Genomic DNA, 19,955 nt, shown 5'->3' with positions numbered 1-19,955 from the left:
ACCAAAAATAGATGACATATTTCTTATAGTATCTGAGATATACCTATTTACAGAAAAACTAATGTTGACCAAACAAGCATGAAATTGAGGTCAGTGTCAATCTAATCAAAATTAAATCTCCGCATGCTCTCATTTTTTTATTCTTGGTTACTACGCGAGTCTTATCTAACCACCTTCTTTCTTTCATGTCTCAAAAACTGTAGTAGGAGATTTTTATGTCAATGAAACTATGAACATGCTTGTGGATGACAGTCTAGTAATAAGACATTTATTTCCAAATAAACATTGCATCTTTAAACAATAACATTAATCCTCTAACCTAACAACAACACAAGTATACAAGTATGTATCCATAATGACAATAACATAGATTATCTGTACATCTAAACAATACTTTTACCAATTAAATGCAACACTTAGGGAACGACCATTTAACTTCAAGGGGGGGGGGGGGTATGGTTTTTTCCTAAAAAAATATTCTGATCCCCAATTTGATGAGAAAAAATAGTGGTCAAGCAGATGACAAAAAAAATGTTCTGAATTCAGATTTTCCCCATACCATAAAGTGTTAAATTTTGAACAAAATAATTTGATTGATGGCATTAAAAACTAAAAAAAAAAATTTCGTGCTTTGCGCGAAAATATTTCTGACTCAGACAAAAAACCCTAACCCTCATCCCCCTTTGAAGTTAAAAGGTTACTTCCTTAGCTATCAATAATTGTAAATTCAGAAATTTTGGTGGGCATTTAATATTGTCAAACAGTAGACACATGCAAGATTAGTTATTAAATTTTCAGGGAACTGCTATCACTATTTGAAGTGTGAGTCATCACATTGTTTCTCAATTATAAAAGCATCACAAAATTTCTGAATTTACAGTATGTTAAACTGTCAACTCTTTCTATGACAAATATAACAATTTACATTTACCCTTTAAAAATAGTTTTAAAAAATCTAATTTTCATCACTAATGCCAGGATCCTTTGAATTCACAGACCAATCCTATATAAGATAAGGTCCACAATTTATAAGATTGGATAATTGAGTTTTGATAAATTATAATAGGTTTCTGACTTTTAACTTCTATTATCAACTGTTATCAAAAACTATACAATGTCATACTGACAAAATTAAAGAGTATTATAGAAATAGAAAAACAAAGGATATGGGGTATCCATCCATGACACAAAATCAGTACATGCACAGCAAAAAAAACAGCGCTTTTATTGCTGTTCTTCATCTCAAAGTCACAGTGCGGCCTTCAACACGGAACAAAAAAACTCTCAACTCACTGCAAGTTTAAGACGGCACTGGGCACCGGCTTGAGCGGTATTCTTAGCTCACCTTGTGTCTGGAATTCTCATGAAAGGAATTAACAAAGACAATAGCTCAGTTACAACTATGGGGGTGTTTAGTGGCCATGACTACCCTGCAGGGTCTCCAAGGTCATAACTGACTGAAGTAAGAAAGCATCCAAAGTTCAAAATTGAGGACATGATCAGATGTATAGAAAATAAGAAAATATGACAGATTTCTTCCGTGTTTTACTTCAAATCAAATCTGTCTACATATTTGTGATCACACATTCTTTAATTCAAATTACTTTTATTTTACCATTGCAAGCACAGGAAACATGTGGATAAAACATAATTTGTTGGAACTAACTTAAGCAGAAGGAAATGAATTAAACTTCAATAAAGTTCAGTAATTAGTATGAAAGGTAAAAAATCAAATGATATCTTCAATAAAATGAAAGGGATATCATTACAAGATAATAGACATGAATAAAATGAATATATATCAATGAGACACCAACCAAAGAAAACATATTAATCCTGACACAAACAGACACTAATATATGACAAATGTGAACATATGGGTTTAATGGAACCTGTATCCTTCAAACTGGTCTTATATATTTACCCTCCAAAGTCCCCCAGTCAATTAATTCTAAAGTTTTTAAGAATAGTTTAGTATCATTGATTGTTTGTTTGTTTGTGTTTGATGGCATTTTCATCACTCTTGGCTACATCATAGTGACCAGATTTTTTGTTGGTGGAGGCAGTCCAAGAACCTGGAGAAAACTACTCACTTTCAGCACAAAACTTGGCAATCCAAGTCAATTAAGTCAAAAGATAAGACCTCTATAGTTGCAGAAATATTTGAAAAAAACAAATAATAAAATGACTTGTTTCATTAATAATTTTGAGAAATAATATTATGTAATGATGTTGTGCACCCAGATATTATCAATTTTTTAATCTCATCACAATCTAGCCTATTAAAATTTAGTTTTAAGTTAGAGCTGCACAATTTACAAATTCAACCAAATGTTGTCATCTCACATTTATGTTGATCTGACAATGTTGACATCAAGGTACAGTGAAACATCATAACAAACATTGGAAAAAATATTTTCCTTTAAAGGAGAAAGTATGATAAGACCACTTTTTTTGGCCCAGAACAGCAAAAAGTATTATAAATCTGCCTAGCATATCTTCAGATGTTCATAAAACATGTAATATCCTGTCATACACCAATACTCATATTTTTGAATTCTGCTTTACATATTTCCATTTAGCTTTTAATTTCTTGCATTGAGTGCAACAACTACTGATATAATCTCAGTTTTACATTTACCCAAAAAGATGTTTTGCTACAAGATTTTTTTTAACAAAGATGCTAATGTGCCAAAAATATCTCTTTTGGGTGGCCTTGGCTCACATTAATTTTGACCAAAAACTGTGTATATAAAGGATATTTTTAGGTCAAATATAACTATTTCAACATGTTTACATTACAACTGACCTTTCTGCACTAATGTGTCCAGTTTATATCAACTTGTTCAATTATCAATAAAATTTACACAATTTTGAAAGCTAGAACTATTCTTTAATAATATTATTTTGGCAAATTCAGGGGCTAAATAATAGCTCTTATCATATCTCCACCTTTCATACCTAGTTTTCAAATTAATGATTAAAAGATTTTGTCTGTGCTACTGTTATTATGTTAACAAATTTACACAGCTAAATACATCCCATATATATCTGTACTGTACCCGATCAACTTCATACACTGAATACAATTCTGAATCTAAATTTTCTTACTCATTCAGATTTGTGCTATTCTCATCTATTTTGCATCATAAATATTTCATGGACAGGACTAATATTCAATATTTACACACTATTAAAAACCAATAAATAACTAATTCCTACTGTTCTGTTATCATGATAAGGAACACATCTGAAAGACTAGCAGAATAAATTATAAATTATTATGGCTATGTTCATTTTTTTGAAGGTATTATATTGCAATAATATGGTTCGTTCCTAATAAATAATTCATGTAATGGAAGACAGGCTATGAAGAACTTCAGTCTGTGTAGTCCAGATACTGTTTGTTGTTTTCCTTACTTCTACAGTGATTGATCTAACCTACAAAAGAAAAACCATTTGATGAAAGAAACTAGAAAAAGCAGCGAGCCGAAATCTCTCAATTTCTCCAACTGCTTTCCACAGAATTTATTAAAAATACAACATGTTATTCTTATGAAGATTTCCATTTTATGGATATAAAATTTATAATTTATCATCAAGTTCATTAATTAAGCACAATGTCTTGACAGCATCATTTGTTTTTCATAATCTACTCAAACCTTAGAGTAAATCATGATAAAAAAGTGATGCTGTCAAGACATTATGCTCATTATGAAAAGAAGGCATATTCAGGCCTGAAGCAAGGATGTCTCTTGTTTTCCGGTAGGGTTTGTCTGAATCTTTTATGACACTTTTATGTGTATTCTATACATTTGTTGATCTATTTCACACATTTCTAATTGATAGTATCACTGGAAATACATTTACTACATTTTTAGAAATTTCGATGCAGTTACATGTACTGAATTCATAATTATCTGAATACCACCAAATTATTCATACTTTGCCTAAATATGCAGATATCTTAAAGTTAATATGGAAATTATTTTTTTTTAAGCTTATTACTGTATAGGTTTGGCTACAAAAAACTCACCAGCTGTGTAAAGTAGCCCATTTCTCTTGGTTTCTCTGAATATCTATCAAACTGATCTAAATTATCCTGTAGTTTCAATGTCAAGGTATCATAGTTAGCTCTAACAACTTCTAAAACCTACAAACATATAGTAAAAAGAAAACATTTAAGAATGTGCTTACTGGATAGTTAGAACGTACAAACATAACAAAGCAGTAGTTATATGCTTTAACAGAAACTTATTTTGGTGACTGAAAAAATGAAATCAGAGTTGCAATTTAAAATAGGTCATCCAAGAATAAATTTAGACACATTTTTTAATGCAGTTTTCATGAAAATTACATAAAAATTAAGTTTTTAAGTTTTAATTCATATGCAATGTAAAATAAGTTCTTAAGTTCTCAGATAACTTTTATTTAAAAAGAAACAAGGGGTTTCTAATTTATGCATTTATCAGACAGCAATCATCCGAAAGAGATTGATATGAAACTTATCATTATATTTTCATTAATCCCTGTGAAGACAAAGAATTTAGAATGAAGTTTTCCATCCTGTTTATGCTATTATCATATTATCATATTGCTATCACACAGATCATGAAACTTACATTAAAATTAAAAAAAGTCATGAGCTGTTCTTTCATCATGTAGCAAATTAGAGTTATCTCCCTTAATTGAACAGCAGAAAATTTAAACACATGGCTCTATATTTATGTTTGTCAATGAATTCACCAGCCAGAGGCATTTTTTAATGATGAAGTGTTATCTGAGAACCAAATGCATTTTTGTATGGCCATATATTTCACTTGTAGCTACATGTAGTTTGTGGCATATTCATCAGGATGACAGTAAATTAGCAACATACAATTAAAATTTGTACAAACAGGCAAATGGAATTTTTTATCAGTCATGCATTTTAAATAAAAAAATAAAAAATAATATGCAAATACAAGCAAATCCAAAAGTGGATATATTCCTATCTAAATCCATGAACTGCCTTAAAAAGTGTGCATTTTTAAATAGCACTTATTTTTTATAAATCTGTTGGAATATTCCGTTTTGTACATAAATATATCATTCTGAGAAATTGATAAACCTGAATACTATAAATTCAGAAATTAGTGCAAGGTTTTTGTTATTGCGAAAAATGGGATTGGGTGAGTATCACAATGTTAAGAACTCACATTCTGATATATACATCTCTGTATGCAGATTGTCCTGAAATCACATTAACCTCATATTTTTGTCCATTCTTCAAAAATGGCAATAATAAAGGCCTACAATAATTTCTGAATTACAGTAATAACATACCTGTTCTTCAGTTAAGGAAGACAATTGTTTGGCTGCAGACCAGGCATCTACTTTTGGAGTGAAGTGATTGACAATGGCCCTGTAAATATACAACGGGTTTGTATAGCTATTTGTGTTAACAAAATAATAATCTTAAACAACCTTTCCTGATAACTTGATGGCATGTCCAGTAGATACTTCAACAGAGTAAATTTGATGCCATGCCCAGTAAATACTTCAGCAGAGTAAATGTTTTATTTTCCCCAAAAGTTTAAATACAAATTATGTATACTGCAGATATTTTATGAAAATGTTGATTTTACCTTACAAAATGTTATGCATGCTTTCAAGTTATCAATAACTGAATAATCCTCTTTAAACTATAAATATGAAAGCTAGTTCACAAATTTCAACATTGTTAACCTTGAAAAAATTTATATATATGTATTTATTGTATAGCAATGTCCTATTCTCTGTAGTACATAACCAAAAGTTAGAGTGCACCTCTATCAGTATCTATATCACTTCAAAATGGTAATTTTATAAAAAAAGAAAAACATGATGTTCTTGCCATTTTGTTACTTTAAATAGTATTCTACACATAAAAAATATTGGTCAATATTATATTTTTTTAAAAAGCGATTGTAATTGCATAATACAATATGTTAATTTTCAATCAATTACTCTTCAATATTTCAATCTGAAAGAAAGGGGGATTATTAAAAAATCCTAATTCAAACCATTCTAAGAATTTTTGCTTTATTTTTGTCTCTGTTACTATGTTCAAAAGTTCAAGGAGGTGGTCACCATTGTATATACTGTAAACCAACTAATTTACATAAGAGATTTATTTACACTTCTTACACTATTCAATAGATGAATAATGTAAATATTAGATATATCTTCTCAAATATGAATACTTCAACACTGTAGGAAAATCACAATAATAAATTGCCCAAAGTTGGCTAAAAAGGACTAAACTATGTGAAAATAAGTTGGTTCACAGTATATAAAATTAAAACAACAAATTTCTTGACCTACCTTATATTAACTAGATGATTAGTCAGCCTAGCAGCAGAATCTTTACTTTCACCATCATTGGTTGTGTAACGAAGGGCTAAAACAAGGAAAATATGTTTAAACAATTACACAATCCTACTGATCCTGTAATGAGTTATTTTTTCCCCTGCTTTGGAGACCCACGTCCACCTATGAAAATTTCTTCCCGAGGTAGAAGGCAGAAAAAGTTTTCCCCTGCTTCTACAACCCGCGTCCGTTATAAAATGCGTATTATTATTCAGTTATTCACATTTGTAATATTATAAAACCTTAACAGCTTAAACAGAGCTATTTGACCCTATATCATAAATAATTCAAATCATTGATAGCTAAATTAATATCTTAATACATACAATATATTGACATAACTACTATGACATTTTCTTCATGCACTGATTGTCAATTCAATAAACGATGAAATTATATACATTTTTTCCCCTAAGTACTGTAAATTCAGAAATTATTGCGTGCATTTATTATTGCGATTTTTGAAAAATTAACAAAAATGCGAGTTTAACTATTGCGAATTTTGGAAAAACTACATACAGATATATGTATTTGATATCAGAATGCGAGTTTTTATTATTGCGATACTCAAGTAGTCGCGTTATTCGCATTAATAAAAAAACTCGCAATAATTTCTGAATTTACAGTAATCTTCAACCCAGTATAAATCAAGAGGAGATAATTTAAAGCTTTTCTGTCTATCAGGATCTGATATTGATTTATTGTTGGTTGCTTAAAGTCCAGTGGCAAATATTTCATGCATGTTCAGGATGAGAATAAACTTGACAATAAATGCAATAGGTAGGTCCTGTAATAGAGGCTGTTCTGGATGAAGAAAGGGGAAATTTGGACTGCCACTTGAAAATGAGGGTATATTGGATAGGGACAGAAATTTGCCTTGCAAAAGGCCATCTATAGATCAAACGATGAAATGAACACATATTTGATCAACAAAACTCACCCATTGAATAAATATTATCAAATACTTGATGCATTCTTATAATTTCATAATACAGTTCATCATAGCTGTTTGGGTTTGGCAGAAATGTGTCTCCATAGGTGATAAAGGTGTTAAAAATATTCATTATCTGTAATGAAACAAAACATAAATAACAAAACAATAACTGTTCTTTAAATATAACTTTAGACATAAAAAGAAAACCAAACAAATAGACAACTGCAAGCTATATGTCCAGTAGGCAATATCATACCCTATATATCATAAAGCAAAAAAAGAATGAACTTTGAACTGAGTCTGTGTGTTTGCTCCCTTGAATTGTTTCACATTTGACATGCCAGGACCTTTTATAGATTACTATACAGTGTAGGTTTTGTACATAATTGGAAGGTCATATATACTGTGATGTGTAGTTGTTAACATTCTTGTCATTTTGTCTCTGGTAGATAGTTGTCTCATTAGCAATCATGTCACATCTCCTTATTTTTATACTGTCCCAATTACATAAACTTTCCAACCACATAATTTTCTGGTGATTTCAGAATGAAGATATAATTAAGTAATGCAGAAGTGTAATATATTATGTAAAAAGACTGTACTCGTCTAGTTCCAGTTTCTTTTAAAAATTCACAGTTTTAATTTCACAGAAAGTTCATTTGAAAGTGTTCTAGTTTTACACATAAGGGGTTATAAAAAGTTTGATTAAGCACCATAGAACCATTTATTTATTCCCAATAAGAGTGTGCTCATTCTTTTTTCTGCATATAGAAGTTTCTCTTGGTTGACTATGCAGGTACTCTTATATTCATTTTGCAAGATTCTCTATTCTGGTATTTTACAATCTAGTCAGAATGTTCCCTGAATTCAACATGGTCTATTTATGACCTAAATAATATAGTGGAAGAATAATGGAGCAAGAACAAGTTGAAACAACATTTATCCTTTGTTTTTAAATGTTAAAGCTCTTGTCAGATCAAAACAATCAAAAGGGTTTTTGAGTTATCTGTTTGTTGTTGCCAATTTGCAATACTTTGTTAGAAACTCCTATGCTGTAAAACTGCAATGCTGAAAATTAAACTTGAACTGTTTTTATTGTTACTTGATACTCCCAAAAATAACAAGTGAAACTGCGAGCTACTGATCACTGATGATACCCCCGCCCAAATAATTCGGTCAACAGGAAGTTGTTGAGTGATAAATCTGAAAACGTATCACACGGTATAGCTGACTTATATAAACCCTGAAACCAAATTTCAGTAATCCTTATGTTGTAGATCCTGAGAAAGATGCGACGAAAAATATTCATGGGACGGATGGACGGACTAACAGATGGACAGATGGGTGGACAGACAGAGGTAAATCAGTATACCCCCACTTTGTTAAAGCAGGGGTATAAAATAAATCATCTAGAAATGATCAATTTTGCTATTTTTACCCATTTCGAGGAACATAACAGCTGAAAGATAAGCAGTTATAATAGATATCAAACTTGATAACCTTACTTTTAAACTATTATTTTATAATAAAAACATTTTTACCCCAAAATATATTGAAAAAAGGCAAGCTTGAATTATCATCTTTAAACTTTTTGTATTAGTCAAACAGACGAATAAATAAAGGCATGGAAGGACTGGACTAAATGCTCCTACAAATTTTGTAATAGAGAAAACAAAAAATGTAGAAATAATTGTGTGGTGGGATGAATTATCAATTTTAGAGTGAAAAACATATTTACCTTAGAACTAAGATGGAATATATTGTTCTGTCTCTTCACCAGACTGCCTTCATTTGACAGAATGAACTTCAGTAAGTTGATTAAAGCTGAAATAACAGAACAAGAACAAGATAAATTTCTCATTCAACTGCAGAAAGTATAAAGATAGTATCCAGGAACCATTATCAGGGGTTTCAAGTGATTTTTTATTATCATTGTGACCAGTAATTACTTGTTTTGCATAAATCTTTAGTTTTCCAATGATGTCTACAGAAAGAGTAGAATATTGTACCTGTTACTAAATGTTTTCATTTCAAATTCTATTTGATATTTTTACAAATTTCAATAGAAAACAAACAATGTACATAATATATACCTTAAAAACTAAAGGAAATTGTAAACAAACATCAAACCTGCCTAAGTAAAGTTGTAATGTGTTTATTCTCCAATCCAATTGTTATATTTAAGGTCAACAGAAGAATTTCAAAATTTGTGTGTGTAAATTTGTTTATTGTGAATGCATTTATTTGTGTGCAAGTCTGGCTTTTCTAAGCAGTTGATCTTGTTTAAAAATAAAGACATACAAAAAAATGGTTAAAATAGACAACTCATTTGATGTTTAGGCTACAACTTGTATTATCAATACCATAGGAGTATACCAAAATATCAATCTTACCAGTCCATAATTCTTTCCATGGATACTGAATTCTGACTCTACATTTCTTCTGGTAACACAGTACCCTGTGAGTAATCCCTAAACATTTTCTGTCAATACAAACAAACAAATCAATCATACAATAAATCATACCTCACAATTCTATACAAGAACTAGGATCAAACTCACAGCATATGTAACATAAAAAATTGTACCTGACTGCATTTAAAACCTTTCCTGAATCACATTAATCTCAATTTTTTTTCTGATTTATAATTTAAAAGTGGTGAGTTTTCTTTTCATTTCTTTCTTCATTTTCATATGAAAGTATTTAGATATATTCAAAATCACCTTGACATGCATAAATTTATCTATGATACTGCCAGGGCAACTGCATCTGCATCCTATCAAATTTGAGAGTGACTACAGCAACTCTTCAAATACAATACTGATATTCCAAAACTTGTAATCAATGTAGAATGCAAAGTAAAAATGGTGAGTGAAGTTCTCATCAATGTAAGTTACAAGCAGTACAACTATTAAGACCATATGAACTTCATTAAATTGCCATTACATTTTCTGGAATGCTTTATATTGACTGATTGTAGATTGCTTAAAGTCCAGTGGCAAACATTTGATGCTTATTCAGGAAGATGAACACTTTTTAACATTGTTACTTACAGATATAATTCTAATGGAAAAGTTTTCATCATGTGACTCATTATAAATTCAACCATTAAATCTGAAATGTAAAATTGAAAAAAAATGTTAAACTATATTTATCTAAAGGAGGATTAATGGAAACCGCATATGTTCACATTAGGTCAATTCTAGTAATACTATGTCCCAAAAAAATATTTCAGGTTTGGGTGTTTAAATTGTGGTTGCAAAATGGCTGATATAGATTTTTACTGAAAGTTACTAACTTAAATATAAAATTCAATAAATTGATATATCTAAGACACCTACATTTTCATCTGATGCTTATCTTTGTAACACATATAGAGAATTTTGCTTGGACTAATTAAGAAATATAAAGAATTTGAATCGAAAAAGGGAGGTAACTCAATCAATTTGATTTCATAATAAATAAATGTGGATTGTGTCCACATGTGGACACAGATGATGCATATCATACAGTTATAAAGCGACATAACCAAAGAATGGTAAAGGTGACACTACCCAAATTTGATCTTGATCTGAGTTTTGTGGTAAAAAGCATTGTGTATAAGTTTTATAACATTTGGTTGAGACAAACTAAAGTTAGAGAACAGAAAACAAAAATTCAGCAATTTTTATGTTTATAAAGGGGCATAACTCAAGAATGGTAAAAGTGACGCCACAGAATTTCGTACTTAAACTGTATTATGTAATAATAAGCATTGTGTATAAGTTTCATAACATTTGGTTGAGGCAAACTAAAGTAAGAGAATGGAAACAAAAAATTTGTACTTGATCTTAGTTTTGTGGTAATGTGTATTGTGTATAGGTTTTATAATGTTTGGTTGGGGCAAACTTAAATTACAGAATGGAAACTAAAATTTTTGCAATTTTTCGATTTATAAAGGGGCATAACTCAATTATGGTTAAAGCAGGGCTTCCAAAATTTTTTTGAGCCAGCCGGACATTTCATATCTTATCCCGATTTTTTATCCCTTTAGACTTAGTAAATAAGGCAACTATGATAATCAGTTGGCCATCATATATGATAAAACCAATGATTGACATTAAAACGATATTAAACTTTACTTTGATATAAATTCGATGTTCTGGCGTAAAGTGTTAAATTGAAAGTGCAGCATTCGAAGTGTGCAACATCAGCGTACTATTTCTGCTTAATTCTGCTTTAGACTCTTTATTTGTGCAAAATAACGCTGTCAAAAGCCTTACTTTTGTTTTTAAAATCACATTTTCCTAATGCCGGATGTTGACTTGATAATGGTAAATCACGGATCAGAGACGGATACGTAATATCCGTGTAAGTTTACAATTGAGTTAAGTAGCCTTTTCAAGTTTTTCTTCAAGAAAATACTCGAAATGAACGTTAGATAAAGGTACCAATGATAATTTTAGCATTATTGAAGAATTAGGATGCATAATTAAATTTCCAACCAGCGGACAATAGACACATGCGCACACGTGTATTAGTTCAAACAACGTGGTTCTGACGATTATTAGTTTAAAACCTTTTCAAATTTTTCATCAAATCATATTTATTAACGTATTTCTTATAATTTCAATCTTTTAGACTAAATTAATTAGATGCAACCCGCTGAAATGTAAGAAAATAACTTTGAATACCCTTTAGCGTACCCCAGTATTTAACACGATGTACAGTGTTTTTAAATATAATAATGAATATCATACAAATTCGAATTCATTTATAAATATTCTTATTTGAAGAATTATCTTAAAATCTAAGGATACTTTTTTAAAACTGAATGCTCATTTATAATAATATCTACAAAGCGTAATTAAATAGGATGTTGTTCCATACACGCTTACATGTTTGACCTCGTTTACCTGATCACCTTTATCACCTGTTTATGTTCTTTGTTATGCATCATCAATTCTATTGATTAAGACAAGCTAAGGTCTCTCATCAAAGGTAATAACCTGTAATCAGTGAATGATTTATGGCTTCAATATTACTTATTGAAGGGATAATTGTTTGACAGCTTGTTGTTTTTTAAATAAAAGAACAAATGTTTTTTTCTACTTTTTATTGATGTACCAAGCTGTGCATTTGTGTACCCAGATGATTAGACTAACTGAGACACTTCAAAGTATGAAATATGCTGCATCTGTTTAATTAAACCCAAATATGACCGAAATATCTTTGTGAAATAGATTGCCACAATTATAAACTATAATGCCCAAACGGACATTTTTACCGATCGATAGTTGGTAAAAAAAGTGAAATGACCGTTTTATGAAAATGCCTTGAATAACAAAAGTGGCAAACCTATGATATTTGACCGTTTGAGGCTGAGAGCAGCCGGACTTTTTATATAAATTTCAGTCAAGTCCGGAATATATGACCGTTTTGGAAGCCATGGGTTAAAGTGACACTACCCAAATTCAACTTGATCTGTGTTTTATCAGCGGAAGGCAAAATTAAACATTGCATTGTATAAAGCATTGATTGTAGTTGATTCAACTATAATCATGGACAAAGGAAGATAACTCCAATTTTAAAAGTTACTTGAAAAATGACATTAATATTTTTAGAAAAAAAATGAAAAATTTAGCAATTTGGATGTCAGAGGCAAACTTAAGTTAGAGAACAGAAATGAAAAATTTTGCAATTTTTCCATTTATAAAGGGGCATAACTCTAGAACGGTTAAAGTGACGTTACCAAAATTCAAACTTGATCTGTGTTTTGTGGTAATAAGCATTGTGTATAAGTTTGATAACATTTGGTTGAGGCAAACTTTAGTTAGAGAACAGAAACCAATTTTGGGACGTACGGACGGACGTACAAGGGTAAAACTTAATGCCCCCTCCGCTTCGCGGGGGGCATAAAAATTTTAAAAAGTATGATGCCAGATTTTTGGAATAACTGTAAATAAAGCAATTTTTCTGTGTAGCAAGTGGAGATTATAGACCCTATTTTTATTTCTGAAAATACTCAATGAAAGCTACCTCCTCAGATGTTATTTTAAAATTATATCATAGTTTTCATTTTTTCACCACATAATAGTAACAATATAAAGGGCTTTCCACAACCTGTAGTTAATCAAAGCGCGAAAGCGCTGTAAAGGCAGTTAATTACAGGTTGTGTGTATTTTTAGTCCAGTTATATCATTATCTTGCATAGTACAGTGTACTTATCAGAGGTGGCTTTCAGGAACAAGTTATATGAATGTCATATTCTGAGCACTATATGAAGGTGATTGTTCTCACTTGTTTATGAACTAGTGCATTATGTCCAGTTTGTACCTTTTTTTTATCTCTGTTTATAGTCAAATTAGTTATCAAAGGTACCAGGATTATAATTTAATACGCCAGACACGCGTTTCATCTACATAAGACTCATCAGTGACGCTCAGATCAAAATAGTTATAAAGCCAAACAAGTACAAAGTTGAAGTGCATTGAGGACCCAAAATTCCAAAAAGTTGTGCCAAATACGGCTAAGGTAATCTATTCCTTGAATAAGAAAATCCTTAGTTTTTCGAAAAAATTCAAAGTTTTGTAACAGGAAATTTATAAAAATGACCATATAATTGATATTCATGTCAACACCGAAGTGCTGACTACTGGGCTGATGATACCCTCGGGGACTTAAAAATGACCATATAATTGATATTCAAATACTGTTTATAATAGTTAGGCATTTTCTTTTTAGTAATAAGTAAATGTTATCAACTGTATTTTATTCAACTCTGCAAATGTGGTTTGTTTCTGTTAAGTATGGATGATAGTTGTTTCATTGGCAATCATAACACATCTCCTTATTTATATAATGATCTATATTCAACGACCTCAGGTACAAAACAAATGTATGTAACTAAACTATGATGGGAAACCTTTGACTTCTTTCTTTTATATAAACTTTTGATTTGGTACCATAGAACTATGTAGAATAAATGTACATTGCAACATGTCAACTCTTTCAATGACAATACTTTTTTTAGAAACTATAACTCCAAGCAAAATTATATTTCCAAGTTTCAAGTAATTTATGAATGAAAAAAGGAGTTCTTAATTAAGAAATAAACTGATTCGCTGAGCGCAGCTGGATACACCCGCAGAGGTCCAACCCTGAACAGTTGGGGCAAAAATGAACACAATATTCAAGCTTGATACAGGTCTGAATTTGGATTGTAATCAAATATTTGACATATTATAGTTTCTAAATAAATGTAGTCAAAGAACTTGAAATCGGTTATATGAATTGAATTTATATTCAATTAAAGATTTCTTGCTGTTGTGCAATACACTGTGCTGTTGCGCAATACTTAATAAATCTGTTGCCAGACTATAAACAAATAAAGTTCAATTTCTTCTCAATGTCATATTTGAAATTTATGAAAATCTATAGGGAGATTACATCAATAGCTATAAATAATTCACCAAAGTTTCATGCGAACTGCTTAAAGCATTTTTGAGTTGTTGTCCAACAAGAGTGCACACGCTGAAATGTCTCGCCTTCTTTTACTAATCACTGATATTATGTTGATAGTCCTTAATATAAAGCTTTATTACAACTGTCACATAAACTTAACATTAACCAAGAAAACTAAACATTGACCAATGAACCATGAAAATGAGGTCAAGGTCAGATGAACCATGCCAGGCAGGCATGTACAGCTAACAATTCTTCCATACAACAAATATAGTTGACCTATTGCTTATAGTTTAAGAAAAACAGACCAAAACACAAAAACTTAACACTGAGCAATGAACTGTGAAAATGAGGTCAAGGTCAAATAAAACCTGCGCGACTGACATATAGATCATAAAATATTTCCATACACCAAATATAGTTGACCTATTGCATATAGTATTAGAAAAAAAGACCAAAACTCAAAATCTTAACTTTTTTTTTGACCACTGAACCATGAAAATGAGGTCAAGGTCAAATGAGACCTGCCAGCTAGACATGTACACCTAACAATCATTCCATACACCATATATAGTAGACCTATTGCATACAGTATAAGAAAAACAGACCAAAACACAAAAACTTAACTATAACCACTGAACCATGAAAATGAGGTCAAGGTCAGATGACACCTGCCAGTTGAACATGTACGCCTTACAGTCCTTCCATACACTGAATATACTTGACCTATTGCTTATAGTATCTGAGATATGGACTTGACCACCAAAACTTAACCTTGTTCACTGATCCATGAAGTGAGGTCGAGGTAAAGTGAAAACTGTCTGACGGGCATGAGGACCTTGCAAGGTACGCACATACCAAATATAGTTATCCTACTACTTATAATAAGAGAGAATTTAACATTACAAAAAATGTTAACTTTTTTTTCAAGTAGTCACTGAACCATGAAAATGAGGTCAAGGACATTAGACATGTGACTGACGGAAACTTCGTAACATGAGGCATCCATATACAAAGTATGAAGCATCCAGGTCTTCCACCTTCTAAAATATAAAGCTTTTAAGAAGTTAGTGGTAAGATCTCTGACGTTTTTTACACGGTACAAGTTTTCTCATTGTTGGAGATTGTACGGTGACAGTAACACCTGTAACTGCTTAAACCCATTTCTTATGCACTTTAGTTCGATAAACTCACTGAATATCATACCACATCTCCTTATTTTTATATGCATTACAATTTACATGTGCATGTAATTATAAATATATATATATCAGAACAAAATTCATTGCGTCACTTTTATTTATGCATCCTTTGGCACAATACAAGTTCTAAAATTACACAACATAAAACAACTAAATGTTATTTCAGATGAAAGTTTTGTTTCAGTTCCATTCATAGGATTTATTAGAATTTTGTATGTTTTGCCAAGTCCAATAATTCGCTCTATGTGCACATGTTTATTATGTCTATCAATTTGAAAATATATGTATCTCAAACAATGTGCTGCTGGACCAAGTGTGGTCAAAACAAATAAAAATTTAGTATACAACTCTAAACCGGTATAAAAATGCATGGCTGTGTCACGTGTCTTCATTTCAAAATTCTCTGCTGAAAACATAGGCATTGATGGTGTTTGCGTAATTCCATCTGTGAAGCTCAACATTAGCCCGGCAGTTGGTGGTGGACAGTCATAAATCCTTTCTGCAGTATGAATGACTTCTTCAGGAAAACCAACTTTACAATCAAAACTTTCCTCTAGATTTCTACTACAATATTCATCAAGTTTAGTTCTTTTGTTTTCACAGGAAACTGCCCTGATTTTTCTTTTTGCGGACGATTCAGTCTCTTGCTTGGTCCAGGAAAATAGGCTGGGAATGGCAGTAGACTTAAGTCTCTGTATGGTGGATTTGCGCCCTGAAAATGGTTATAAAACATTAGTTTTTTGATAATTAAATGAACTTCCATTAGCAATGTATACTTTGTATTACCTGGCGAAATATTAACTAGATTTATTCATTACAATCTGGATAAAACTATGTTTGCCTGATTCAAATCAATGTATGTTATGTAAATCCAAAGGACAAACAATGAGAGACTTATGCAACAAACGTACATTGTTTGTACCTAAATAACTATAATATAGATGAGAGCATGTCATTGTTTTGTTCCTGTTAACATTGTCATTGATATTTTTCAAGAAAGTCTATGAGGCATAGCTTATGCATTCCTGTCATTACTACATTAGCATAATTACTGCTAAAATAATTCTCAGTATGATATACCTCTTGTAAGAAATCATTATATTTGTAGCAATCACCAAAAAATCTCAAACAGATCACATTGAATCGTAATCCAAAAAATTATGACGTCTTGACTTAACCACCCCCTTTGGCCTTTCATTCTAAAACGATAATTGCGGTTGTAAACAGACTTTGGTTTAAATTCGCATGGCGATTACATATATAACTAAATAGAGTTTTACCATGAATAGTTTCCTGCACGTAGTCTTTTTCAGTAAAATGTGCCTTGCAAACAACAGCTGATTGAGATGGACTCCACGATTTCATCGTGTTCTCGTCCAATCTGCGTATGGGCCATGGCGTTGATCCAACTTTTCCTTCTTTTTAAGTCATTTGGAAATGCATGTCCTCCTCTTAAATGACATCCAGGTACACAACAACAAGTACTTGGCATCGTTAATTAAAAATGTAACTGAAATAGTTGCACAGTACAGAAACCGGAAGTTGAGGAACAGGATCGGCTACCACGGCGCCCACCTATTCAGGAACGATAATTTGCTACTTTATATAACTGCGAAATAACAATAATGTTAGACGGGTTCACGTGCATAAAGTAAAACAGAAATGCGCTTAAAAATTGTATAATATAATTCATGTTCAGTCGACCTTTTATTATTATATCAACGACTGAAATGATTTATAAACATATAGATTGCAGATAACACTCGAAATTAACCCGAGCTCTTTCCACACGGAATTCAAATAATTCTAGTTTGTCAATCGGTTGACTGTTTATAATGCAAAATACAAATATATCAAAATTTTTTAAAACTAACAAAACACAATGATCGTTTCTCTTTTTCCCAATGTAAATGAAATAAAACAAAAAACATTTTATATCACAATAAGAAGAGGAGAGAATTCAACATTTCCGGATCTACTTGGAGCCTAATGACCCCCCACGTAGATAAGTTGGCTATCGCGGAAGGAAGGATTAACCCGGCAACCAGAAAGGCATTAAAGCACTGCCTTTAAAAACAAGGTCAGGGACTTATTTATTTAACTAATTTTTTTAATTAGATGATGCTATAAAAATTGAGATGTGTGGTATAATTGCCAACGAGACCCACCATAGAAAAAGGAACATGGAGGTAAAACCATTTTAGTTAAAAATTTAAAGATTCTATTGATTTTAGTTTAGAGGAAAGGAACCACTTTAAAGAAGAGTTCAACTTGTAGAATCTATTGGCAAATGTAATACATTGAAATTATTAATGAATGTCAATGTTTTTATGGAACAGACACAATGGACCTAAAGCAAACAAACCTAATACTGCACACACTAATGGTCTTGATGAAATATCTTTCTCTACTTTCATTTTCCTGTGTCTCATAGGCTAAAAGGAAATAAAATCATTTAAAGCTATAAAATATAATAAAAATAATTTTAGAACAAACAAGTGAATCTTTAAAAGATAAAAAATAAAATATTTTCAAAATCATCAGACATCATTAACAAATTTACAAACTTTTGTGTGTGGATGATATATTTTTAGTTTATAAGTTGTACCCTTGTTTTTTCAGGAATAGTCACTTGCTTATTTTGTTATTTTAATGCATGTTTCTGTATTGATTCAAATGGTTGTTTAACTTTTTTATGATATCAACTATAATTTAGGAGCTTTAAGTCAGTCTGCTGGTTTTCTCTTTTGAATTGTTTCACATTTTGACATGCAAGGGTCTTTTATAGTTAACTATACAGTGTGAATTTTGCTCATTGTTGATGGCCCTACAAGGACCTATAGTTATTTATAACATCATCATCTTTGGTCTCTTGTTAAACGTCGTCTCATTGACAATCATACCACATCCCCGTATTTTCATATTAGTGAGAGAAAAAAAAATGCACTGAGCAACAAGCATGTGTACAGAAAATTATAAGAAACCATTAAATAACATACCATTCTGTGTAAAGGAACTCTGAAGTTCATATTGATGTCATGCATCAGTGAATTAGCATACTGATCCTAAAAAGCAATATTGCAAGTTTAATAATTTGGCATATTTTATACTATGTAAAACTAAATGCTCCAAAGAATATTTATAACCCATCTGCTATCTTTCCCCTATATCAAGAATGAACATTCTATCCACCCAATAAAGCTTACAATCTCCCAGTAGAATTTTTCCTAGGAGAATTTTTCATTTTTTTTCTTCAAAAATCACTTTTTGATCAATCTTTTTTTCATTTCTGTTACTGTTGGTCGCATTGAAAGTTAGTAATTGGTGTTATCAATAATAATTCTGAAAGGTTATTACAAATGTAAATACTCCAATAATTTGGTAATTATTGGCCATTTAAAGGAATTCTAGGACATTTTTTTTTATCTTTAATAACATAAACGGTGCCAATTTTTCTGCACCAGATGAGCATTTCAACAATCAATGTCTCTTCAGTGATGCTCGAGGCCAAAATATTTGAAAATCTAAAGCTTATTAAAAACATGAAGAGCAATAAACCAAAATGACAAAAAGTATAGCCAAAGCTGGGCAAGGAATCAGAGCTTTGCATGAGGGAGATACATTCCTTAATTTTAAATAATTTCCAAAATTTTGTAAAAGCAAATTTTAATAACACAAAATCCGTATTTTCATGCCAGTACCGAAGTACTGGCTACTGGGCTGGTGATACCCTCAGGGACTATCAGTCCACCAGCAGAGGCCTGCATGTTTGATGGCAGTTGGACTCAACAAACATAATTATTAAAGAGGATTATTATGTATACTTTCCATCGAATTACATTCAGCAATTAACCCTTAAATCCCTGGGTCGATACCCCTGCTGGTAGACTGTTTGTCCCCAAAGGTATCATCAGCTCAGTAGTAGGTGCTTCTATACTAACATGATTTACAAAATACTTTTGTTATTAAATTCTCCCTTGTTTGAG

At 31.1% G+C, this 19,955-nt stretch overlaps 2 protein-coding genes across 2 annotated transcripts in view; both read right to left on the bottom strand.

Moving 5' to 3' along the window:
- Nucleotides 1-239: 239 nt before the first annotated feature.
- Nucleotides 240-19,955, bottom strand: part of LOC127735469 (armadillo-like helical domain-containing protein 3) — a 46,070-nt gene continuing 26,354 nt past the window's right edge. The window contains exons 18-27 of the mRNA XM_052245632.1: nucleotides 18,969-19,034; nucleotides 18,335-18,404; nucleotides 10,378-10,438; nucleotides 9,718-9,806; nucleotides 9,063-9,148; nucleotides 7,331-7,457; nucleotides 6,346-6,421; nucleotides 5,326-5,404; nucleotides 4,037-4,153; nucleotides 240-3,441 (exon numbers count right to left, since the gene is read on the bottom strand). Of these exons, the coding sequence (XP_052101592.1) occupies nucleotides 3,349-3,441; nucleotides 4,037-4,153; nucleotides 5,326-5,404; nucleotides 6,346-6,421; nucleotides 7,331-7,457; nucleotides 9,063-9,148; nucleotides 9,718-9,806; nucleotides 10,378-10,438; nucleotides 18,335-18,404; nucleotides 18,969-19,034 (864 nt within the window). The 3' untranslated portion in view covers nucleotides 240-3,348. The remainder of the gene's footprint in view (nucleotides 3,442-4,036; nucleotides 4,154-5,325; nucleotides 5,405-6,345; nucleotides 6,422-7,330; nucleotides 7,458-9,062; nucleotides 9,149-9,717; nucleotides 9,807-10,377; nucleotides 10,439-18,334; nucleotides 18,405-18,968; nucleotides 19,035-19,955) is intronic.
- LOC127735474 (uncharacterized) lies at nucleotides 16,049-17,518 on the bottom strand. The gene is made up of 2 exons (XM_052245643.1): nucleotides 17,250-17,518; nucleotides 16,049-16,681 (listed from the first exon to the last, which is right to left on the bottom strand). The coding sequence occupies exons 1-2, from the start codon at nucleotides 17,332-17,334 to the stop codon at nucleotides 16,068-16,070; spliced, it is 699 nt and encodes a 232-aa protein (XP_052101603.1). The 5' UTR covers nucleotides 17,335-17,518; the 3' UTR covers nucleotides 16,049-16,067.

The sequence above is a fragment of the Mytilus californianus genome, unplaced genomic scaffold, assembly GCF_021869535.1.
Source record: "Mytilus californianus isolate M0D057914Y unplaced genomic scaffold, xbMytCali1.0.p SCAF_3, whole genome shotgun sequence".
NCBI classification, from domain to species: domain Eukaryota; kingdom Metazoa; phylum Mollusca; class Bivalvia; order Mytilida; family Mytilidae; genus Mytilus; species Mytilus californianus.
The sequence above is the reverse complement of the archived record's forward strand: the minus strand, read 5'-3'. Positions and strand labels throughout refer to the sequence as shown.